Source organism: Leptopilina heterotoma, unplaced genomic scaffold (genome assembly GCF_015476425.1).
Source record: "Leptopilina heterotoma isolate Lh14 unplaced genomic scaffold, ASM1547642v1 Lhet_235, whole genome shotgun sequence".
NCBI lineage: Eukaryota > Metazoa > Arthropoda > Insecta > Hymenoptera > Figitidae > Leptopilina > Leptopilina heterotoma.
The window spans coordinates 1,785,348-1,812,648 of NW_025110952.1; the positions used below are offsets into that span (position 1 = coordinate 1,785,348).

Below are 27,301 nucleotides of genomic sequence, written 5' to 3' on the forward strand. Positions count from 1 at the left end.
TGATGTGAACGGTTTTAAAGTTTTAAACATAGATTACAGCGTTCTTGTTCGACGGTTAATACAAGAAACATTTTAACTTCTTTTTCGGGAGTTCTCCTTTCTGCTCAAGTTTCAAAACCCAAATAAAATAGTTTATAGATCAACAAGTGTTTAAATGGACAATAGTTTGAAATAAGTAAATAAAGTTTGTGATGTAATAAAATATTTTCTGTACAAATCTTCTGTTGAATCTTTACAAAATCCTATACTGTTTTGATAATAAATTGTTTTCATAAAATTATATATTTTTATTACATCAAAATTTAGTGTTAATTTAATTCATCTTGGAAGAAAAGTTTACAAAATAGGAGCCTATCGGCACACGTGAGTGTTCACCAATCACTTCAATTTTTTTTTTATATTTTTATTTAAAAAAAAAATAACTTAAAATGTATATACCAGGAATAATTAAATTATGTTTAATTATAATTAAATTTTTTATTCGAAATTAAAATTAACATTTTAGGTTTAACATCATTTAAAGAATATAATAATCGTTGCATTCCCATAACCTGTAAATTAATAATTAAGTTAAAAATTTTTTTTTATAATAACTATTTAATAATATTAAAAAAATTATACGGTGATATTTAATTTTTCACCACAAAAAATATTAAATTATTGTTACAAACTTAAGTACGAGTCACGTGACATAGAAAGTATCGAAGGTATATAAATAGTGCAAAGTGCAGAATGCAAAGTCAAAAACTGCAAGTTTGAGAGAGATGGTAGTATATTATTGTTTCTTTCACTCTCATTATTTTCTGCTTTGAGTCCATGCACAATGTACAAGTTCGCGAAACGTAAGATAGAAAGGGACAGAACTATAGTTTCCTTCTAACGGTTTTATTCATTTTTGCGAAAAATCAAAGTGACCACCGTGACCACATATGGCATATTTGGCACTTTTTTTAATTATTTAATAACTCTGAAGAGCACTGGTCAAAATTTTTTTTTTTTTTGCTACAAGAGAAAACGATGGTGATTTTTATAGGATTTTTGCCGTAGATTACGAATCTGTAGGTTAAGTTTGAAACTAATCGGATCAAATTCTAAAAAGCCGTCCGCCATATTGGATCCACCATATTGAACTTTAAAAAACTATGTTTTTAGTTAACAAATGCAATTTTTCATAAACTATTTTAAGTTTTCATAAACTTCTATTTTTAGAAGAACAACAAATTATGAAAATTAAATAAATTTTAATATTATTATTATCTTGTTACATTGCAAATCATTATTTGTAATATTCTATTTTTATTTATTCTTTTACGTAATATTTTTTTTTTATTATCTATTTTCCAAAAATAATTCACCTTTTCATCTATATATATATTTTAAAGAAAAAAAAACTATGATCCCTGTATATATAAAATATTTTATTTTATATACCAAATTCTCATTTTCATATAATAATAATAATAATAATATTATTATTATTGTAAAATTCTGTTTATTTAGAAGAGTTAAATATTTTAATTGATTATTTTAAAACAACAATTAATAATAATTTTATATTAAAGTTTGTAGGGATGGTAGAAATATTTTGTGAAAACTGTTAAAATAAAATGAAAAATGGATATTAAAAATTATCAGTATGGCACACAGTGTTTTACCCCCCAAGGCAAAACATTTCATTTCACATAAATAACTTAATAAATTGCATAAATAATAACTTTGAAGAAAAAAATCAATTTCGAAATACATTATACACTTTGTAAATATACTCTTTACGTATTTTGGTCTGTTGATATTTGTTTTGCATTTATTATTCACGAATTTCAAAAACTTTTTTTGATAATGTTCATTTTTTTCAAGAGATTATGATTCAGTGAAGTATAATTATTGTTGGTAATTGATAGTAATCAACAGGTCAATACAATCTTGACCTATGTTGTGTCAATTAAATCCTATTGCCCAATAGTCATTTCTTATCAACACCATGCTACAAAAAGCTTTTAGTCTCATTTTTGCCTTTGAAAATCAAGTCTCATAAAATTAAGCTCTTGTCAATAAAAATCCTCTACAACATTCCTATTTAAAACAAACATATAGAAAAAATAGTATTTAATTGAAAAAAAATAAAAATTTGATCCTTTCATTTTCAGAAAGTACAATTATGATTTTGAAGTTGTATAAATCACCAGGTTTAAAATGCGGTCACTATATAAAAAAAATAAAGTCAGTTAATAATATATTGAATGATGTTGAAAATTTGGAAACTGAATTTTGTTATTACATTGAATCAAAAGAAGCTCTTAACAATGAAGAAATTAATCTTCTAAAATGGATTTTGAGTTCACCTATCGAAAAGGAACAGTTGAGTGAAACAAGTGTCTTTGACTCGAAGAGCTGCGAAGAAAGTATCCTAATTGAAATTGGACCAAGGTAAATATTATAAACTATAAAATGTTTAATTATTAGATACAGTAAATTGTGAGGTATTAAAAAGCGTTGCAGATTAAATTAACACCAAAGAGGATTAAAATAATTTATTTTTGTGTTATTTTTACTATGACTGAAATTTTATTTCAAATGAAAAACAAAGTCAACGATTACTAACTAATTAACTAACAAACTAATTCACTTAGTTACCAACTAACTATTATTAACTTACTAACTAATCAGGGATCCGTTTTTTTTTAAAAAAAGGTCCGTAAAGTCCGTAAATTGTACGATATAATTTGGATAAATAAATTTTCCAAAAGAATTCAATTATTTAAAAAATTTTTTTAATAATTATACACAAACCATTAATTATTTTTAGAAAATAATAAAAATATCATACAGAAATTGAATTATCTACAAATTTTATATAAATTTCTTAGCCATAATTCAATTATTTTCATAAATAATAAAATTTCTGCCAGAATTTTGATTATTTTTAATACAATAATATTCGAATTCCTCGAAAAATGTCATTATTCGAAAAAATGTTATTAACATTCATCAAAAGAATTAAATTATTTAAAAATTTGTTGATTAAATTCTTTATAAGAATAAATAAATTAAATAAATTATTTATTTTTGTATTCAAATAATTGAATTCGCGTAGAATTTTCTAATCAAAACTGATTTGAAAATAAATTTTTTTTGAAATTTTAGATAACAATTAAATATTAAAAGCATTGAAGTATGAATTTTTAAAAGGTTTTAAAATAAAATCTTGAAAAATCTGAATTTTTCATACTTTTCAACTAACAATTCTGTAGAAACAAATTTTTTTAAAATTTCTTGTAAAAATTTCAATTATTTTCAAAAATTTTCCTTAATTCAATGATTTTTAATAGGCATCTACTATTCTAATAAAATTTTTTAAAAGAATTTAATTGTTTAAAAAACAATTTAATAAAAGTCTACACAAACCTTTAATTATTTAAAAAAAATAATAAATATTTCACAGGAATTTCGTTAAATTACAAATTTTTTTATAAATTTCTTCGCAATCATTCAATTTATTTTCGTAAATAATAAAATTTTTACAGGGATTCAATTGTTTTGGTAAATAATAAAATTCTTATTAGGAATTCAATTATTTGATATATAATAAAACTCATTGCAGAATTTAAATTATTTTTAATACAATTTTAATCGAATTCCTCGGAAAATTATAATTATTCTTAAAAGTTTTATTAAAATTCGTCAAATGAATTCAATTGTTAAAAAATATAATTATCAAATTCTTGTTGAAAATTCAATTTTAAGAAATATGCAATTGAGGGCTCGGATGTTAGATTATAATTGAATATCAAAAGCATTATAGCGTGAATTTTTAGAAATAATTGAATTTTTAAAAGGTTTCAGATTAAAATCTTTGAAAATTTGAATTTTTTATATTTATAAGTAACAATTCTGTGGAATTATTATTTTTTTTTTTTGAGAAAGTTTAATTGCAGATTTTTTTATATTATTTGAATTTTTATTTTCTAATATATTTAATTAAAGAATTTACGAATAATTAAAATTTCGTAAAATTGAATATTGTAAACAAATGAATTTGATAATTGTCAAAGAACTTTTTCGAAAATTATTAAAAATAATCGATTTTAAGAAGAATTTTAGTTAAAAACGCTTGAAAATAATAATTGAATTGATGATTTTATCACTTGGTCATCTTAAATGATTATAAAGCATGAAGAAATCGATCAGTCCGAGTTAGTAACAAACTTAACTTAGTTACTAACTAACTAACTTACAAACTTACTAACCAACTTACTTAACTTAGTTACAAACTAACTAACTAACTAACTAACTAACTAACTAACTTTGTTCCTTACTACCTTATTAAGTTAGTTAGTTAGTCTGTTAGTAAGTTAGTAAGTTAGTTAGTAAGTTAATTAAGTTATTAGTAATTAAGTTTGTAAGTTAGTTAAAAAGTTAGTTAGTAAGTTAGTTAGTAATTTAATATGTCAATTAGTTACTCAATTAGTAAGTTAGTAAGTTAGTTAATACGTTAGTTAGTAAGTTAGTTGGTAACTAAGTTAGTAAGTTAGTTGGTAACTAAGTTAGTAATTTAAAAAGTTAGTTCGTTAGTCAGTTAGTTAGTAAGTAAGTAATTACGTTAGTTAGTTAATTAGTGATTAAGTTAGTAAGTAAGTAAGTTAGTAAGTTAGTAAGTAACTAAGTTAGTAAGTTAGTTAGTAACTAAGTTAGTAAGTTAGTTAGTAACTAAGTTAGCAATTTAATAAGTTAATAAGTTAGTCAGTTAGTAAGTTATTAAGTTAGTTAGTAAGTTAGTTGGTATCTAAGTTAGTAATTTAATAAATTAGTTCGTTAGTCTGTTAGTTAGTAAGTAAGTAATTACTTTAGTTAGTTAATTAGTGATTAAGTTAGTAGGTAAGTAAGTTAGTAAGTAAGTAAGTTAGTAAGTAAGTAAGTTAGTAAGTTAGTAAGTAACTAAGTTAGTAAGTTAGTTAGTAACTAAGTAAGTTAGTTAGTAACTAAGTTAGTAAGTTAGTTAGTAACTAAGTTAGCAATTTAATAAGTTAATAAGTTAGTCAGTTAGTTAGTTATTAAGTTAGTTAGTAAGTTTGTTGGTAACTAAGTTAGTAATTTAATAAATTAGTTCGTTAGTCAGTTAGTTAGTTAGTAAATTAGTTGGTAACGAAGTTAGTAATTTAATAAGTTAGTTCGTTAGTCAGTTAGTTAGCTAGTTAGTAAATTAGTAATTACGTTAGGTAATTAGTGATTAAGTTAGTTAGTAAGTAAGTTAGTAAGTAAGTTAGTTAGTAACTAAGTTAGCAATTTAATAAGTTAGTTAGTTAGTCAGTTAATTAGTTATTAAGTTAGTTAATTGGTAATTAAGTTTATAAGTTAGTTTAAAAGTTAGTTAGATAGAATGTTAGTAAGCTACTTACTTAGTAAGTTAGAAAGTTAATTCGTTTGCTCGTTAGTTAGTAAGTTTGTTAGTTAGTAATAACCATTGTCCCTGGTGAAGCAAAATTCATCGAATTTTGACAAATCATTGACTTGGTGTTTGATTTAAAGTAAAATTTCGTTCATTCAAAAATAACATATTTTAAAAACATTTTTGGAACGAACTTGGTTTAAGATTTTTATTCCGACATATTGGATCCGCCATTTTGAATTTTTAAAAACAGACATTAGACTTTCTGAAAAAATGATTTTTTCTAAATGTTCATTATATTTACTATAAATTTAAATAAAATTTATATTTTAGATTAAATTTTTCGACACCTTTCTCGAGCAATGCTGTTTCAATTTGTAAATCTGTTCATTTACTGACAGTAACAAGAATTGAAATTTCCACGAGATATTTAATAAACTGTCGAAAAGCTGTAGATCCGTTAATAGAACAAAAGGTAATTTTTTTTAATCAAAAATTTGTTCCTTATGAAATTTGGCTAATTTAATAGGGAGTCAAATGGGAACACCAGTTTGTAAAACGAAAAGAAAGTTTTTCAAAAAAGCACCAATAAAAATACTATTTTTTAATGCAGATTGTAGATGCTTTACATGATCAAATGACGGAATGTCGTTATTTGAAACCAATAGAAACTTTCGATCATGGTTTTCGTCCTGGAAAGTGGTTCGAAGTTGATGTATTAAAGCATGGTCGCAGTGCCTTAGAAGATGTCAATACAAAATTAGGTAGAACTATTCTTTTTTTTTTTAGAAATAAACTTTATTTTTCCTACTAGTGATTATATGCAAACTTCTAGAAAATTTAAATGTAGAACTTGGATCTTCTTTATGAAAAGTAAAAGTTATATTTTATTAGGTTTGGCATTTGACAACTGGGATTTGGATTTTTACACTGAACTGTTTCAATCAAAGCTGAAAAGAAATCCCACAAGTGTGGAATGTTTCGACTTGGCTCAATCAAACAGTGAACATAGTCGTCATTGGTTCTTTAAAGGACAATTGATTATCGATGGAGAAGAGAAAAATGAAAGTCTTTTGGATATGATAATTGAAACGCAAAATACGTCAAATTCTAACAATGTCATTAAATTCAGTGACAATAGTAGTGCTATTGAAGGATACGACATTATTACCCTGTGTCCTGAAAAAACAGATGTGCCGAGTAGTTTCTTTTTAAAAAAATTAAAGCAACATCTTATTTTCACAGCAGAAACACATAATTTTCCAACTGGAGTTGCGCCATTCAGGTATAACTTTACTCTTCTAAGGAACTCTGTTTACCAAACATATGGGGTCAATTCTCATGTGATATAATTTTTTATTAAACTATCATCTATTTGAATTTATTATTATATTTGAATTAAATTTATTATAGTGGAGCTACGACTGGTACAGGTGGTCGATTAAGAGACATTCAGGGAATAGGTCGAGGTGGTAATTTCATTGCAGGCACTGCTGGATACTCTGTTGGAAACTTACATATTCCAGGTATAATTTTTATACATCCTTGTTATTACTGTGTGTTTTAATTTAAAATTTCAGAAAAGTTTCCAAGATGGCATCTTGGAGATGCATCACGGAACCCAGGTAAACAATCCGCCAAAATTCAATTAGACCCCGCGATTCAAAAAATGATTTTGATTGAAGACCCCAATTCGTCTTATAATAATAATCGTGGACATTAATTATTAATACTTAATTTTATTAAAATAAAAAAAAACCATACGGCTTGTAACGTTACAAGATGTGATCAATCTAAAGTTTGAGGGTTTATTACTGGTCATTGCGGATCTTTACTTATTACGATGGAAAGAAACTTTTTATTTTTGATAGCCTCTTAATATAAAGGTTGTTTAAATGTGGATCTAAAATAATATTTAATTTAATAAAATCATATTTTAAAAAAAATTAATTTAATAAAGAATACGAGTTACCATGGGAGGAATGCGATTCCTACCCCAGCAATCTTGCTTCCCCCGTTGAAATCATTGTGGAAGCCAGTAATGGTGCTTCTGATTATGGAAACAAATTTGGAGAGCCTGTTATTTCTGGATTTGCAAGAACATTCGGAATGAAAAATGTTGGAGGAGAAAGACGCGAATGGATTAAACCAATTATGTTCAGTGGTGGAATGGGAAGCATGGACTCCAATATGACTAAAAAATTATCACCTGAAAAAGGTTATTATTATACTTGCAACTGAACTCCAGAGAGCATTAATGCCTTCCCTCTCAGAAGAGGCATATGAATTTTTTCACATTTCATGTTCATCTTCAAAGCATCCAGATAATAATTAGAATTCCGTTACCAAGGCTCGAACTAGATCCGTAAAGTCCATAAATTGCACGATATAATTAAGATAATTTTAATTAATTAATTAATTAATTAAATCAAAAATTAATTAATTAAATAATAATAATAATAATATTTTATTAATTAAATAATAATAATAATAATATTTTATTAATTAATCTAATTTAATTTTTTTTTAAATTTAATTTATTAATTAATTTTAATTTTTTTTTTTTTTTTAATTACAATTGATTGTAGAAATTCGATTATTTTCAAAAAGTAATAAAATTCTTCGCAAAAATTCAATTATGTTCAAAAATTTTTTTTTAAATTCTTGTTAAAATTTCAATTATCTTTATAGAAATAATTAAATTCTTATCTCCGAAATTCAATTATTTTCAAAAATTGAAATAAAATTCGTTTTAAAATTTCAATTATTTTCAAAAATTGAGCTCCCGCGTCCAATAACTCGATCTGCGCTTGAACTGAAAAATTCAAGCCAGTCAAGCCGGCAGAAAATGGAAAAAAATAAAAGTCGGAATTTTTAATTTTAAAACATACTACCGTATAGAGCATAAAAATGCCCAACTTTTTTGTCTTTGAAATTTTTCTGTAGAACTTTTATTTTTAATAATAATGGACAAAAACTGAATTTTTTTTATTCTTCAATTTCATTGAATTTCAAAACATAAATCGACTTTTCTCAAACAAATCTTAATGAAATTAATTAAAAATTGATAAACTTACTTATCAGGGTCTACCGAAGACGATGAAGTGATTGAAACATTAAAAAAAGTTTATTGCAAAATTATTTGTTAATATAAATACAGACCTGTCAATAAATACGTTTTCTCAACTTTGACGAGAAAAAGTGTGCGGTGAACTTTCGAGTTGACACAACTTCCAGTGAGACATTTGTTTATTAACATGTGAAGAAGTTTTTTGGAAATTTTTATTTAAATCGGATGAAAAATAAAGGAGATACATAATGTTTAAAAAAATATGCGTCGTGCGGTGTTTTGACATTTCGACGCAAGAGGAGAAAACTATTGGAAACTAACAGTGGTCGCCTTTTAAAAATGGCTGCTTGAACGTAAACGTAATTTCAAAAGGATTTTTCTCCTAATTTGGACAGTTATTGCAAAATAGAAAAAAACCAGTTATCCTGAAAATTTGCTTTTTCATTTGTACACAAGAAATTGAAAATCCAATATAATACACGACGTTAGGAAGTAAAATATGAGAATTAGATATGCCCATTAGGTGCTGCCCTCTGGTGGTAATTTTATGCATCGCGCATTTGTTTAACTTTTTCCTATTTTTCTTCCTGTCGTTGTAAATCTAAATAAATCTTTCACTGCCTATCATATTATAAATGTATAGAATTGTTTTTATTTTAAATATAATACATGAATAAACTTATTTTTAAATAAATCAACAGAAAATAGCAATAGTTTCCAATAGTTTTCTCCTCTTGCGTCGAAATGTCAAAACACCGCACGACGCATATTTTTTTAAACATTATGTATCTCCTTTATTTTTCATCCGATTTAAATAAAAATTTCCAAAAAACTTCTTCACATGTTAATAAACAAATGTCTCACTGGAAGTTGTGTCAACTCGAAAGTTCACCGCACACTTTTTCTCGTCAAAGTTGAGAAAACGTATTTACCGACAGGTCTGTATTTATATTAACAAATAATTTTGCAATAAACATTTTTTAATGTTTCAATCATTTCATTGTCTTCGGTAGACCCTGATAAGTAAGTATATCAATTTTTAATTAATTTCATTAAGATTTGTTTGAGAAAAGTCGATTTATGTTTTGAAATTCAATGAAATTGAAGAATAAAAAAAATTCAGTTTTTGTCCATTATTATTAAAAATAAAAGTTCTACAGAAAAATTTCAAAGACAAAAAAGTTGGGCATTTTTATGCTCTATACGGTAGTATGTTTTAAAATTAAAAATTCCGACTTTTATTTTTTTCCATTTTCTGCCGGCTTGACTGGCTTGAATTTTTCAGTTCAAGCGCAGATCGAGTTATTGGACGCGGGAGCTCAATTGAACCCCTTGATGCAAGAATCAGACATAGACTATTTGAAATTAAATGGGCTGCGTCTGGTTCTTATACATTAAGCGGTTCAATTTTCCTCAATTCCATGATTTTAATAAAAAATAAAATTCTAAAAAATTCTTATAAAAATTTTCCAAAAGAATTCAATTATTTAAAAAACAATTTAATAAAATTCTACAAAATTTAATAAAATTCTACAAAATTTAATAAAATTCTACATTCTACTTTATTTTCACAAAATAATAAAAATTTCACAGAAATTCAATTATTTACAAATTTTATATAAATTTCTTAGCCATAATTCAATTATTTTCATAAATAATAAAAATTCTTTTTAGGACTTCAATTATTTTTATAAATAATAAAATTTATGTCAGAATTTTGATTATTTTTAATACAATTTTTATTCGAATTCCTCGAAAAATAAATGTAATTATTAAAAAAAATTTTATTAACATTCATCAAAAGAATTCAATTATTTAAAAATTTGTTGATAAAATTCTTTGTGAGAATTTATTTTTAAGGGAACGTTCATAAACTACGTAGCACGTCTAGGGGAGGAGGAGGGGGGGGGGGGGGGTTAAAATTTCCAAAAAATTGGTTTACGTAGTTTATGAACGTTCCCTAAGAAGTAATGAATTATTCAATAAATTTTTTATTCTTATATTTAAATAATTGAATTCTCGTAGAATTTTCTAAAATCAAAACTGATTTAAAAAATTAATTTTTTTTAAAAATTTTTGATAATAATTGAATATTAAAAGCATTGAAGCATGAATTTTTAGAAAAAAATTGAATTTTGAAAAGATTTCAAATTAAAATCTTGGAAAATCTGAATTTTTCATATTTTTCAACTACTAATTCTGTAGAATTCATTTTTTTTAAATGCTCTCGTCGAAATTTCAATTATTATCTTGTCAAATAATAAAATTCTTCGCGAAAATTCAATTGTTTTCAAAAATTTAAAATAAAATTCTTGTCAAAATTTAAATTATCTTTAGAAGTAATTAAATTCTTCTCCGAAATTTAATTATTTTCGAAAAAATTTTAATAAAATTCTTGGCAAAATTTCAATTATTTGCAAAAATTTTTCTAAATTTAATTATATTCAATATCTACTATTTTAAGAAAATTCTCCAAAAGAATTCAATTATTTAAAAAACAATTTAAGAACATTCTACACAAACATTATAATTATTTTCAAAAAAATAATAAAAATTTTACATGAATTTCATTATTTACAATTTTTTTTTATAAATTTCTTCTCAATCATTCAATTATTTTCATAAATCATAAAATTTCTACCGAAATTCAATTATTTTCGTAAATAATAAAATTCTTTTTTGGAATTCAATATATTTTCATAAATAATAAAATTTTCGCAGAAATTTAATTATTTGCAAACACAATTTTAATCGAATTCCTCGAAAAATTGTCATTATTCTTAAATAATTAAGAATTTATAATAATATAATTTATAATTTATAATTTATTTATTTTTATTTATTATTTATTTATTAATTTATTTATTTATATTTTTGACGAATTTATTAAAATTCGTCAAAAGAATTCAATTGTTTAAAAATTTGTTGATAAAATTCTTTATATGAGAATTTATTTTTAAGAAGTAATGAATTATTCAATATATTGTTTTTTTTTGTATTTAAATATAATTCTAATATATTTTGAATTGAAGAATTTACGAATAATTGAAATTTAGTAAAATTGAATATTGTAAAGAAATGAATTTGAAAATTGTCAAAGAACTTTTTCGAAAATTATTAAAAACTATAATATAGATAAAAGATTTAAAAAAGAATTTTAGTTGAAAATTCTTGAAAATAATAATTGAATTTGATAATGATTTTATCACTCGGTCATCATGAATTATTATAAAACATGAAGACATCGATCACTTCGAGTCGAATCACTCCGAACTCGGAGTTATCGATATCTTCATGTTTTATAGAATTATGAAAATTTTAATTTATAGTTTTAAGTAAAATGTTCTCTTATTTTACTCGGACTGGTAAAATTTTTTTTTTTGGTCCGTAAATGGTCCATAATTTTTCATTTTTGGTCCGTAATGTCCGTATTTTAAAATATTTTTAAATACTTTCACTGGTTCGAGCCCTGACGTTATAGATTTTGCATTAAATTATCATGAATAGAAATAGTTTGTACAAAGTGTGAGAGAGACATGTTATTTTGTGCTTTTGCCGATGTGAGGCATTAATGCCCTCAAATATACACTAATTTGGGTAAATATATAAATTTAAATATAAATTTAATTTATTACTACTTACTTTATTTAAATAATTTATTAATTTTCACCTAAAGGTATGAAAGTTGTGAAAATTGGGGGTCCCGTATATAGAATTGGAGTAGGCGGTGGTTCTGCAAGTTCTGTTGAGGTAAATATTCCCACAAACAATTAAATTCTACCAAATTCTTCCCAATTTTTTTTCATTTTTATATATATTTAATTGAATCGAGAATTTCGAAAATAGCACAAATGAGAAAAAAATAAGAATCCTTTAATTTAGGTACAAGGTGACAATGAGTCCGATTTGGACTTTGGAGCAGTACAACGAGGCGATGCTGAAATGGAACAGAAACTTAATCGTGTTATACGCGCTTGTGTTGAAATTGGAGAAAAAAATCCAATCTTAAGTATTCACGATCAAGGCGCTGGTGGGAATGGTGAGTTTTCTTTGTTATGTTCATCAGTCATTTGGTTGTAATTAACGTATTTGGGATATTTATATAATTATTTCAATTCCAGCTAATGTTTTAAAGGAAATTGTCGAACCTGCTGGTGCTGTTATATTCACTAAGAACTTTGATTTGGGTGATCCTAGTCTATCGACACTAGAGCTTTGGGGTGCGGAATATCAAGAAAATGATGCTATACTATGCAAGTCTGAAGATGCAAAATTGTTGAAGCAAATAGCAGAAAGGGAGAAATGTCCAATAAATTTTGTTGGTACTGTAACTGGGAATGGAAGAATTATTTTGTCTGAAGAGAAAGATTGTGATGAGAGTAAATACTTGAGTGGTTCTTTTAAAAATGTTCAACATCCCGTCGATCTTGATCTTGAATTAGTCCTTGGTAAAATGCCAAGAAAGGTAAATTAATCTTTATTGTCTGAGAACATTAAATTTTTACATTCTTTACTGTTAGGTATTCAGTTGTTATTGATTCTAAAAATATTAATATAACATGAATTACAGACATTTAATCTTGAAAGAAGGGAGCAGAAACTTACACCTTGCTTACTGCCTCAAGATCTAAGTGTAAAAGCCGCTTTAGATAGAGTTTTAAGATTACCTTCGGTGGCAAGTAAACGGTATTTAACAAATAAAGTCGATCGTTGCGTGACAGGATTAGTTGCTCAACAACAATGCGTTGGTCCTTTGCACACTCCTCTTGCTGATGTCGCAGTGACAGCTTTATCACATTTTTCTCTGGTGAGTTTAAGACAGTTAAATATTTCATTCTCGTATTAAATTCCTAAATTTTAATTTAATCGAAATTAGAGTATTTTTACATTCTCATCACATGAAAAGGTTTTATTATATTAATTGTTACGATCCTAATTATTATATCCCTAGTGTTTTCCCGATTTTATTTTAATATTAATTAAAATAGGGACGGGGTTTGGTAAAAACAAGAAAATATTTTAGTTGAACAGATATAAATATTTTGAAATAAGAAAATTGATGAAAAATAAGAGATGAACACGTGTTTTCTAATATGAGTCTATAAGTGGTTTCTACCTTGAACAATGGGTGATCCTGGTCGTTGAGGTATAATGGGACTAGTCAAATAAAATCGTCTTATTATCGTATATTCGTCTTATTAAAATTTTGGACACTCCTACATTTATAATATTCATTGGATTTAATTTATTCAAATTGATTCGAGAAACAATAGGTATTAATCCGACTTCTAAGTGTTTACCTTTCGTTTATTTATTACGCGTGTTAGTTACAGTAACGAGTTTCAAGCTAATCCGAGAAATTAAAAAATATATGTTCGACATATTGGATCCGCCATTTTGAATTTTTAAAAATGAACTTCAGATTCGTTATCAGCGACCCTAAAAACCCCCGAGTAACAAGTTTCAAGTGAATCCGATGAATTCAAAAAAATTCGTCCGACATTTTGAATTTTGAAAATCTAACTTTATATTCGGACTCAGTGACCTCGAAAACCCCCGAGTAACAAGTTTCAAGCGAATCCGATGAATTCAAAAAAATACGTCCGCCATTTTGGATCCGCCATTTTGAATTTTGAAAATCTGACTTCAGATTCGTCATCAGCGACCCCCAAAACTTAAGTGTACTAAATCTCACAAATTTTGGTTGCCAAAAAATTTCTTAACATTTTGGACCCACTTTATAGATTTTTCTCTTAACAGCGAAGGGGTTAATATTTATTATTACAATTTATTATTGTTTATGTTTATTATTACAATTTATTATTGTTTATTATTATTTCTTAAAGTTTGTTGTTAAAATTGTTATATTTAACTATTTATTACATTTTGTTATTATTTGCTAATATTTATTATTACAATTTATTATTGATTATTATTGTTTATTATTAATATTTATAGTTATTATTTATAATAATATGTAAATAACAATTTTTGTTATCAACTTTTATTATGATTATTACTATTATTATTAATTATTATTGTTATTATTAATTATCATGATTATTATTATTATTAATTATTAAGATTATTATTAATTATTATTCTACATATTATTATTGAAAATAGGTTACGGTGACGTAACATAATGATCATATCTTCAAAAGTTGTAGATTGACAATGTCACTTAGGGGCCGTACACATAATACGTCACGCGGCTAGGGGGAGGGAGGGGGTCTAAGAATTGTGACTAAGTGTGACATGGGGGAGGGAGGGGGGGTGAACTCATGTGTTACGTCACAATCTTTTAAATTCAAAGATTATAAGAAATTATATGTGACAATGTCACTTTTTCTATATAAAACAAGTTAAAAATGCTGTAAACTATTTAATATCTATCACGTACCTGTTTAACATCTATTGGTATATTATTTATAATATGATAAATAATATATTCTCTTAATTTGAATCAGTTAAAAATCATGGTTTTTACTGACAATCAGCAGTGACTGACTTTTTGCTTCTGAATCAGTTAAAAATAACTGAAAAATTATCCACAAAACACCGAAATTTTTCTAAATATTGTATATTAAAGATTTGCTTGCATAATTCGAAAAATTTACTTGCAAAGTTTATTTTAAAATTGTGTAAGGTCAATTGGGGGTAAATGTAAACAGTAGATGTTTCAGCTAAATTTACAAATTTAAAAATAAGTACGACGTCAATATTTTTACCTCAGCTCACCTACAAGATGTTCTGAGTATTGCCAATATTTTATTTTGACAATTGGCAATGCCATAGTGTAAGTTATTTTTTAATGCAAAAATGATTGAAAATCAAAATTTTACTGTTTCAGTATTTTGTCTCGCATTTTCATAAAAATAAATTTAAAAATCAAACAAAAATATGTCATTCTTCCTTATTAATGCCCTAACAAAAATTGACTTTGATTTTTGATTTTCGTCAATTTAGTTAATAAATAATTAAGTGTTTACATTTACCCCGAGAATTCGAAAACTCGGGGTAAATGTAAACAGAACTTTAACTACATTTTAAAAGAAAATAATTGAATAAATTTGCTTCTATTTCATAATTTCATTAATTTGGCAATGTAAATATTACATAGAAAAGGAAATTAGGTCCTCTTTGAAAAAAAAAATTTAAAAAAAAAAAAAAAAATTTGATCAATTTTTAAAAATATTTTTAGGTTCATTCGCCATTTTGAAAATTTAAAATTTGACTTCAAATTCGTATTCAGCGACCTCAAAAACCCCCGAGTAGCCAGATTCAAGCAAATTTGATCAATTTTTAAAAATATTATTTTTAAGTTCATCCGCCATATTGGATCCACCATTTTGAAATTTAAAAATTCGATTTCAGATTCTTATTCAGCAACCTTGAAAACTTCTTTTTACCAAGTTGAATGAAAATCTATTAAAATTTGTTCAAGTTATTCAAGTTTTTACATTACTAATTTTGTAATGGTTGATTGTTTATTTATATGATACATTATCAGTCAACTGGTTGATTTACTATACATCTACGAAGAATTTTTTTCCAGTTTTTCCATCCCTTAAAACAGTAGTATACTTGAAATAACTTGTTTCTTAAACCTCGCTTAACTACAGTGGTGTTTACATTTACCCCGAATTTTAGGAAAATTTCAAAATCTCGGGGTGAATGTAAACAGTCAGTTTTAGGCGATTCAGGTGCATCAATATTTTTTTGTACCTCATAAAATTTTTCTAGGTAACACTAGCAACAAGTTCATGCAAAAGAAATTCGTCCGTTTTACCTAACAAAAAAAGATACATATTCCGTTTACATTTACCCTAATTGACCCTAAAGATTTAAATTTCTCACTCCAATAAATGTCTATCGTCAAATTTTCTTAAAAATATAGCTTGAAAGTTTACTGAACATTTGAATTACATTTTCGACTATTATACTTTCGTGAAAATTTTCCTGAAAATTTAAGTTAAATTTTCAGGAAAGTTTCGCACTAAACACTTATTGAAGTGGGATATTTAAATCTTTACACAATCTTCACTAAACTTTGCATTTAAATATTTCGAAGCTTGCGAGTAAATCTTTAATAAATTGTTAGAACAGTTTCGGTGCTATGTAGGTAGTTAAACGTGACTAATTTGAATTAATAAAAAAAAATTGTATTGAAACATCAATTATTTTTAACTAATTGTCAGAAAAAATATTACTATTTGAATTAGTGTCTGATTTTTTGCTTTTAAATCAGTTATTTTTAACTGATTCAATAATTTAGAGTGTATAGGATATAATATATAATGTCCAATGTATAAAATTTACAGTGAAATTTACGTGTGTGACGTGACGTAGGGGGAGGGGGGGGGGGTTCAAGATTTGTGACGAAGTGTGACATAGGGGGAGGGAGGGGTTAAAAATGGTCAAAAATCGCGTGACGTATTATGTGTACGGCCCCTTACCGTAGTTTTTAAATTGTTAGGGCGGGATAGGAACTTAAGAGTAGTTTTGATTCTTAATATCAATCTGTATGGTGAAACATTTTCAATTTCAGGTTGGCGTAGCATCAGCCATTGGAGAGCAACCTATAAAAGGTTTAGTAAATCCAGCTGCAGGTGCAAGAATGTCTGTAGCAGAATCACTTACAAATTTAGTATTCGCACCAATTTCGGATTTAAAAGTAATTTGAATTAATATCATCAAGGATGTGTTATTCAGTGGTCGTGTGCTCCCATATGGAACCTTCGCCCCACTGAATAACATGACCTTAATTATCATATAATTTATAATTTTAGTTACATTACGTTCATTCTTGTCTTTTTATTTTATGTTTGAAACTAATTAAAATACTCAATGTTTCTTCAAACTCGAAAAATATTTCAGAACAAAAGATCATTTGGTTTACAATTATAAAATTTCTCCCTATAGGATGTGAAATGCAGTGGAAATTGGATGTGGGCTGCAAAACTGCCTGGCGAGGGTGCAGCCTTGTATGACGCTTGTTTGGCTATGTGCACATTAATGAAAGAATTAGGCATTGCCATTGATGGTGGAAAGGATTCTTTAAGTATGGCTGCAAGGAATGGAAAAGAAGTTGTTAAAGCACCGGGAACACTTGTTATTTCGAGTTATGCTCCTTGTCCCGACATAACAAAGGTAAAGGCTAATTGATCTCTCTGAACTCATCCCTCTGAATTCATTAGATTGCGAATACATGTGATGTTTCTAATTCAGTAAACTGTTTATTATCACAATTTGTTAAGTTGTTCATTAGGAAGGTTTCAGAGTATTTCGAGTCTGATTATTCAATAAAAAAAAAATCTATAATAAAAGTTTGCATGTACCCCACTAGATTTAATGTGTTTTTTCAATGATCAGGTTGTCACCCCCGATTTAAAACTTCCGTCACTAAAGAAGAAGGGAAATATAATATTTGTTGATTTATCAAATGGTAAGAATCGCATTGGAGGATCTGCATTAGCACAAGTTTTTATGCAACTTGGAAATGAAGCACCAGATGTTGACAATGCTGCTGACTTGAAAAACGCTTTCAATGTTACTCAAAGTTTATTAAAAGGTATGCTGGACTTTTGAATCTTTTCAAAAGATTTCAAATTATCAAACTTTTGGGTTTGTTACTGTAAAACTGAATTAAATTTTTTTACGCCCACGAAAATTATTTAAATGGTTGACATCGTTATTATTTTATTAAAAATAGAACATCTTCAAAAAAACGATATCAAAATGAATAAAAATCTGATAAGAAAGTTACAAGATTGTTTTAACGAAATTTACAGATCGCAAGGTTTTATCTGGACACGATTTAAGTGATGGAGGCTTGATTACCTGTATTTTAGAAATGTGTTTTGCTGGCATTTCCGGAGTTAATATAAATATCACTCATAAATTAGGATCAGCAATAGAAATACTATTTTCAGAAGAATTAGGTTGGCTTCTTGAAGTCGAAAAAGATGAAACTGATTATGTTTTAGAGGCATTTAAGAATTTGGACGTTAATGCCTATTTGATTGGAGAATCTGTCAATTACGGTCTACATTCAAAGGTTAAAATTAAAATTTTTTGATGAACTCATAATGAATTGAATATTCTTAGTTATTCTTTGAAACCATTTTAGATTACGATTGCCGTTAATGGACAAACCGTCCTGAATGAAACAGTTTATGATTTAATGCAAATTTGGGAGGAAACTAGTTATAAATTAGAATGTCGTCAGACAAATGAGGAATGCGCATTGCAAGAATTTTCAGAATTGAAAAACAGACGTGCTCCTGAATATAAAATTTCGTTTAATCCTGATTTTACATTTAATCTCGAGGATCCAATGGAAAGTAAGAAAATTTTAATACTTTTTGAATTAATTCAATTATATTCATTTTCATAAAATCTTTTCTGTGAAATTAAGTTAATATTGAAAATTGTATTTATTTAGATAAAATCAGAGTAGCTGTAATACGAGAGGAGGGAATAAATGGTGATAGAGAAATGGCTGCTTCATTATTGCAGGCTGGTTTTGAAGTTTGGGATGTTACCATGCAAGATCTTTTACAAAATAATGTGACTTTGGATAGTTTTAGAGGAATTATCTTCCCAGGTGGATTTAGTTATGCAGGTAATAAAAAGTTTGGAAAAAACATTGACATATTCTTCCAAGTCCATAAAAATTGAAAATTTGATTTTTAAATGAGTTTAACTCCCTTGAAAAGTAAATAGTTTGAAGCATACAAAATTGTTTTTATTTACAGATGTTTTAGGATCAGCAAAGGGGTGGGCTGCAAGTCTTCTCTTTAATTCAAAACTACAAGATCAGTTGAAGGTGTTTAGGCAACGTGAAGACACTTTTAGTTTTGGAGTTTGTAATGGTTGCCAGCTAATGTGTTTGTTAGGTTTTATCGATGAATCCGAAGAAGGTAGAAAATAATTTTATTTTTGTTGTTCTTTGTAATCTGAATTTAAAGGAAGAAGGGAATTTTTCATTTTTCCCGTTAAGTATTTACATAGCGATATATTTCATTCATAATTTGATAGGTAAGTCAGGAATTTTCCTTGATCAAAATAAATCTGAAAGATTTGAGTGTCGATGGAGTACCGTAAAAATAGAAAAGTCAACTTCAATTATGCTGAAGGATATGGAGGACACACAATTTGGAATTTGGGTAGCTCATGGAGAAGGAAGATTTACGTTCCGAGATGATGGAATTTTAAATAAACTTGAAAAGAACTCTTGCCTACCTATTAAATATGTTGATGAAGAGGGAAAACCCACAGAAAGATATCCTTTAAATCCTAATGGTAGTACTGGTAAGTTTTGAAACCTTTTTAAAAATTACGTCTTTATAAGTTTAAAATATATTTTTTATTTGTGCGATTAGGTGGAATTGCTGCTGCATGTTCCCCTGATGGAAGACATTTGGCAATGATGCCCCATCCAGAAAGATGTACCCTATCATGGCAGCTACCATGGGTTCCATCAGATTGGGATTGTAAATATACTCCGTGGCATAAACTATTTGTTAATGCATACGAATGGTGTACATCCCAATAATCAACTGTGTAATTTTTTACGCCAATGTAATGCATTTTCATAATTTTGACAAAATAAATATCATGTTTAACAATAAAAATTATATTCATATCGAACGCGCTTATTAAACATTGCCGAGTGATTTAAAAATCGTTTTTGAAATTCAATATTCTAAAACGTGTGATTATATGTTAAAGATATATCTGAAAACGATTCATTGAAACCCATTTACTGAAAGTAAGGAAACAGTCATGAAACGATTAGAATTTTTTATTTAACACTCATATAGTTTACAATAAATCAAATAAATAATATGTGATTAATATTTTAAACATGTTGCAGTTATAGGTAACAGCTTATATGCTGTCCTTCCGTGGTTTACATATCTATTTGAAAAGCAAATTATTTATACATTAATAATATTAATTTAATTAATTTAATATTTAATAATACCATTTCAAAAGTTTGTTATAAAGCATATATCATTCCGATGAAGGACTATAGAAGAGTTGCATTATAAAATTCATAAAGATTAACAAACAATTGTTTTAAATCATTAGAAAGTTTGAGTAAATATACATATTGATAAAATAGAGAAGAGCACTCATAAGAAATTTCTTTTTAAAAATGCATATCCTTATTTAACAAACTTGAAAAAGAGCAAAAACATTATTTTTGACAATTCTGTTTTTTAACAAACAAAACTGAAATGGTATACTTTTGATATAGTACAATTTTTCACCAAGCCGACGATATTGTTCAAGGAAAAAAAAGCAGATATTTTCAATGCATTAAAAATTTAAATACAACACTTTTAATCTATGCGTATTCTAAGAAAATTACTACACTTATCTAACATGATAATCACGAAACTAAAAGCCTTGAACTTTGAAACAAAAATGTAAAAAATCGATTTTGTCATCACTATAGAAACAAAAATTGCTATAACATATTATTTTTAAACCATGAATAAAATACAATTTTCGGAGTATATTAATTTATAAATTGATTTCAAAAACACAAGTGTCAAGAAATTCTCGGTGCTGTTTGATTTTTATGTAAATCACATATAATGTAAAATTTGTCTTAAAACATTATTTCTATACCTAACTTAAAATTTTTTGCTTTTCAATTCCTTTCTATTAGGTCAATATTTGGTGATATTAATTGGAAATTAAAAAACTGTTATTTATGGTCACTTATTGTGAATTTAAAACTCAAGACAAAAAAGAAATTGAAAGTTATTCATTTTTTTAATACTTTCTAATATGCAAGCTTTTTTACCGGGATCTTATTCTAAGATGTAAGATGACATTTTTCCATCTTACATCTTATTTTAAGATATCAAAAAAGACACCTATTTTTGCAGTGTTAGCATAATAATAATAATAATAATAATAATAATAATAATAATAATAATAATATTACGTGCTACTTGAAAATCAATACTTATTTCTGGTGCAATAAGCACTTAATAACTGCACGTTTTTTAACCAACATTTTTCAGACGAATCTTTTTAGAAAATTAAAAATGCTTTCATCAATAATACTTGCAAAAATTTCAAACAGAAAAGCAAGAAGAGACAATGAAAATCCAATCGACAGTACGTACAAAGAAATCAGCAATAACTTTTCTTTCTCGATTTCTGTAGGTGGCTCTAAAATCTGATGCTCTAATTCACCACTTATAAAGAGTTTTGATATGAAACCGTATTGTCCTGCTCTTATAACAATCTTCCTAAAGCGATCAGTGAATGGCGAGTAATGTCTTAATAAGAATCCTTCATGTATACTAGCAACCGATTCTAACAACAATTTTCCATTAAATTCCCCTCTTAACTCCCGTATACGATTAACATACACTATTGCATTAAGGCAAATGCAAGACACATTTTGATAATCATTCAAATACTGAAGGCACGCTAATTCTGATTTGTTATCCGGAAGTACAATAGAATTTTGTGATAATTTAATAAGATGAGGGTTAACACTTCGAGCCATTGAATCTTTTAAAATAAAGTTGTTGACTACAGGTTGCAAAGACGATGCAGCGAGTTCTGCGAGAGTTGTTATCTCTGGTGGGGATTGCAACGAAATGTCCAAGATGACGGAAAAAAAGTAGCCTGTATAGACGAGGCAAGCAACTACAAACGATCCAAACACCATTCTCTCCACCACTTTGACTGGTTCCTCAATAATAGACAATCCCATTATGATTTGACTGATGTTCAACGTTGTCCATGTACCTTCTCTGAACCGCATCATAATTGCAGTTAATTTAAGTACGCACATCATACTAACAGTTCCAAGAATCATGAATAGAAACTCTTGTGAAAAGACAATGACATTAGAAGATTTTGCAATTTTCGGTATTACAGCTTTTGCATCAGATTGAATTAAATAACCCAATTGCAGCGTAGCGACATTTACACCGTTAATTAAGAAAAATGTGTTTGCAAACATTTCAGCTCTTTGCCGATGTAAAAGTATTTCTTTCTTCAATATAGATGAAGACACCTTAGAAATTTTGGGTTTGAAGTTCATTTCGTGTGCTAAAATTCCAGTAAATTTCTTCGCAGTATTAAATTTAGTTGCGACTATCCCACTTCCATTGGAAAAGAGGAATCTTAATGGATAGCCATGTAAATTCTCCAACTTATTTGGAAACCATTGGCTTTTAGCTGATAACTTAAGTACAGTGTATTTATTTGTAAACGGATTTAACCGATGCATAAAAGGTGGATATTCTCTTTTCTTGTTGATTTGCTTCAAGTCTTCTTGCCGATAGATCAAAATGGTGACGTCCAAAAAATCATTATTCCATAAAGTCTGTAATGTTTTCCTAACATCCATGTCAGGTATTTTTCGAGAATGCACGATTAAACATTTCGGCATGGGTAAAGTTTTTGATAACGTTTTAATACTAAAAAGAGATTTACGAATCCATTTAGTAGTCACATAGTTCAGACTATCTGTTACTACTACAAATAACGTTGTCTTTCTTGGAGGTTCAAGTGATTTCAAATAAACCTTGAGCAGTTCACTTCTCCATTTACTGTATTCGATACTTAAAGAAGGAAAGTTTTTAATGATTGACTTGGAAAGAAAACTTACTGAATCGTCAGTGCTGTTTTTTTCATTATCAAAAAGAAATACTACCTGGTGTAGTTTCGACTCCTCCTTTAGATACTTTACTAACCCGTCATAATGCTTTCCAATTGCAGATATTTGCAAGATTACTTTACAAATGACAATGAGATATAACACGTTAACGTTTAGATTCATTTTGTTAAAATAATTAAAATATTCTTTTGAACTTTCTGCCTACTCAGTTGATTGTTATTCTGTAAATAGAGGATAATTTAATAGTTTGGTGGGGATTAGAAAGTAGTTTCTGTGCCATTTTTTGTTGAGAGTTAATAGGGGAGGTTTGTACTGAATGCGTTTAGATAAATTTTAATGGAATTCACTTTGTGGCTGTAATTATCACACCAAACGAATACTACATGTTAGAGTTTTAACTTATTTTTTTAGACACTTCACCAATCCATTGTAATAGTTTTTCTTTAGAGGAAATCTCAGGATTTAAAATCACTAAGCTAGTTCCTTAGAACTAATTAATTGAATACAAGATGCAAAGTTAATTATCAATCCTCTAAGTCAAAGTTTGGACTTGGAGGATTGACAATCAACTTTGCATCTTACATTAACTTTTATTTAATTATAATAAATTCTTTTAATAGTTCCTTTATAGCTATAATTTCAGTCTTAATATTCTAAGTAAAGCATGTCTAATACTTTCACAATGTTGTTGGTTTAAATGTTGAAATCACTTTATGATAATATTACATGGGAATTTTTTCGAAGCATTGCTAACAAGTAAGCCGACCGAAGTATATATTGACATAGACTTCCTTAAAACTTGGCATATTTCCAGAGCTTGCAGAGTAAATATACACTTTGATTTGTCGCGCTAATAGTCGACTATAAAGGTTTGAAGCTATTCTTTACTTGCGAGCGTGTTATTTACTAACACTTACAAGTAAGATATCTTTGTGATAAAAAATAAATAATGGGTTTGTTTTACTGAGTAAAAAAGCCGTTGATTATTTTAAAAATTGATTACCCATTCAAAAAAATCAATTGCTTAACTCCGGGGTTTTTGGGGTAGCTGATTTCAAATTTGAAGTTCGTTTTTTATTTTTTGTTTAACTTCAAACAAAATATAATTATGATCGTTCATTCAATTTATTAATAATAATAATAATCTGATTATGTACATTTCGATATTTAACATATTCTTGGGAGCAAATTAGGAAAAAAGTACCATTAAGAGGCGAAAACTTATATGACTGAACGGTCATATATTTTATTCTAATTTTGGTTACAACCTAACAAATAGCGTGGAAAAACTTTCTTTTTCTTAAATAATGAGTGGTAAAAGCTAAAAATATAAGAAGGACTAAAAAAGAAGCATTTTAAAGCATAAAAGATTCAAATGAAAGCCGTTTTTAATCTATATGCGTATTCTACGAAAGTACCTCACATATCTAACATGACAATCAAGTATGTGAAACCTTGAACTTTATAGAAAAAATGAAAAAAAATATTGATTTTGTTATCACTATAGAAACAAAAATTACAAACATATGGTAAATTGTTAAGATATAAATTTATTAAAGATGTAAATCTGAAAGAAAATTTATAGAGGCTCCTCTCCTGATTCCGCAATACCCTACAAAAATAGTTTTTAAATTAATATAAAAAAATTCTGTAACACTCAATTATATAAAATGTTTATGAGGTGTAGAATAGAAATTATATCATGAGAAGTAATTTCGAAGTTATTTTATGTGAAAAAAATCGAAATCTGTAAAAGGTGTCCAAGAGCGCTTCGAGTTCTTTTTAGCGCTATTAGCTACTTTTTCTTTTATTGTATAGCAGCTCAAGAATACTGAAGACAGCTTCAAATTGCTCCAAGGGATGTAAATGAAGGAAATATTAATGTAGAAAGTCACTTATATGGTGCAGACATCGTAGATTAACAGTCGTTTCATTTTTCATGTTTTCACATTACATAAGTTTAAATGCGTTTTTCTCGAAATGACATTTTTCAAAACGGTGGGCAGTCTAGCCAGAACAGTTTTGATCGGATTGACTTCGGACAAAGTTTTTTTTGTTCGTCATTTACTAATGCTTTCGAGTACGTAGCGGATTTTTTTTTTTGGTTTGTTTGTTTTTTTTTTTGGCAATAATTATTTTGAAAAAATTTCGCTCTAAAAATCGACTTTTTTCATCAAACAGCTGCCAAATACACAAAAATTAATATTTTTAAAATATCCTACGTACTCGAAAGCTAAATCTATCACAGATTTAGAAAAACTTTGAATTTTGGTTTTTGATTAAACGGTCTAACCAGAATATTGCCCACCGATTTACCCTGCATAGAAACGAGACCAACTTCGGCGCCCTCTGTAGGCAACAAATTGAAACTTTTTTTAAGTATAAATATATTTTCGTGAACTTAAAAAGTTAATAAATAAAGTCCTCGAAACCAAATTTTGTTTACTTTATTCCTGTGTCTTAAAAAAATTCATGAAAAACAGGTTCAAAAGGCACCTCAAAGGTGTCACTCCCCCTTAAACAACCTTTTTGTGTTGGTGCCATTTTTTGTAACTTTTCTCTCCCAAAAATCAGTTTTAATAGATTTCTTGACATTGTTAATGGACTGTGTAAATTTTTGTTTGTAATAACAGTTAATTCATCTTCATCTACATTTATGTTCCAATTTTCTAACAGCATTTGCTATAAATATGTAAAAATAAATATTTTAATCAATACACTACTTTCACTACTTATAATGAAAAACTGATTTTCCTATACCCACACAGCACATGATATTTCCTAAATATTTCCTGAATATTTCACTGAAAGATTGAAATATTTCAGTGCAAAGTTCTAGAAATATTTCTGCAAACAGGAAAATGTCCGCTTATGTGGGAATATTGACGCGAAAGTTGAGAAAATATTTCATTGAAATATTCCTGCAATATTACACATAAAGATTCTGCAATATTGTGAAAATATTTCACAAAATGGAAAAATTTGTTAAACACCTCAAACCAATAGGAATTTTCTGAAATATTTTAAAACCCATAGGATATAGTAAGCCAAAAACTACTGCGCAGCTCTACAGGCCATAGAAACTGAGTTCGACCAGTGCGCATCATTTCAGTTGAATATTTCCAAAATATTTCAATGAAATATTTTCTCAACTTTCGCGTCAATATTCCCACATAAGCGGACATTTTCCTGTTTGCAGAAATATTTCTAGAACTTTGCACTGAAATATTTCAATCTTTCAGTGAAATATTCAGGAAATATTTAGGAAATATCATGTGCTGTGTGGGTAATTATCATTAGAGAATTAGTTTCAATGCTTCATTAAAATAAAGTGAGATATGTTCAACGGTCAGAGAGTTTTAGTTCATGAACGATATTCAACAATTATCTAATTATAAGAGTTTTTGAAATTTATTAATTTGTATATATATGAATTTGCATCAATGTTAAAATTAAGCTCAGTAACTTTAAACTAACTTCAACATTTATTGACGATACATTTAGAATATTGAAGAAATGTAAATAATTATATTGCAATAATTTTATAAAATCAGTAATGAAAATGACTTACCTGAAAATATTTCACACGCTTGGCCAATGATGTTGGAAAACCTACAAAAATAGTTTTTAATTTAATAGAAACATATATATTGCATATCATTTGAGTCTATGGGACATAATATTAAAAGTAATAAATATTATAAAGTTCTGGTTTAAACAGGGCGGGTTCATTTTAACCCTTTAAAGCACATTGGTACACCAGTGTACCAATAGTCATGACGAAAATAACATTATTCTAATAAATAATTGTTAAAAAAGATACCTGCAAAGAAGTTGAAGATTCTTCGCTCACAGTCTGTTAAGAATCTAAAAAATTTATTTTCAGAGTTATAAGTTAAGAAATAAAACATTATAATGTCCCAACTTGTGAAATATTAAAATTTTCACTAAACTTAATAATGGGGAAGATGATTTTTATGTTTTTTTTTCACAAAAATCTTTTTCTTATCTTCTGAAGATATATCAATTTTTAAAGAAAATTATGGACTTTAAATAAAGTTTTATTTGCAAAATATAGTAAATGGTTAAGTTTTTATGGAGTAAGGTTAAAGTAACAATTGAGGTTCCTAAATTGGGACATGATTGGGACATTATTAACCTTATGGTAAAGAGTAAAGGAATT

At 27.1% G+C, this 27,301-nt stretch overlaps 1 protein-coding gene across 1 annotated transcript; it reads left to right on the top strand.

Annotated features, from left to right (window-relative positions):
- The first annotated feature begins 143 nt into the window (after positions 1-143).
- On the top strand, positions 144-20,095 carry LOC122502623 (phosphoribosylformylglycinamidine synthase). Its single transcript, XM_043612775.1, has 20 exons — positions 144-363; positions 2,148-2,427; positions 5,720-5,861; positions 6,000-6,150; positions 6,281-6,671; positions 6,800-6,912; positions 7,347-7,604; positions 12,133-12,206; positions 12,339-12,495; positions 12,578-12,921; positions 13,027-13,263; positions 17,008-17,133; positions 17,382-17,609; positions 17,832-18,030; positions 18,251-18,516; positions 18,589-18,802; positions 18,904-19,083; positions 19,217-19,381; positions 19,500-19,772; positions 19,844-20,095. Exons 2-20 carry the CDS (start codon positions 2,159-2,161, stop codon positions 20,014-20,016), a joined length of 3,960 nt encoding a protein of 1,319 aa, XP_043468710.1. The 5' UTR covers positions 144-363; positions 2,148-2,158; the 3' UTR covers positions 20,017-20,095.
- Positions 20,096-27,301: the final 7,206 nt, after the last annotated feature.

Bases quoted from the DNA above. Each gene is read 5' to 3' on its own strand.
- LOC122502623 (XM_043612775.1), top strand. From the start codon at position 2,159: ATGATTTTGAAGTTGTATAAATCACCAGGTTTAAAATGCGGTCACTAT. The intron at 2,428-5,719 runs GTAAATATTATA...TTTATATTTTAG, and splicing joins CTAATTGAAATTGGACCAAG to ATTAAATTTTTCGACACCTT. The intron at 17,610-17,831 runs GTAAAGGCTAAT...TTCAATGATCAG, and splicing joins CTTGTCCCGACATAACAAAG to GTTGTCACCCCCGATTTAAA.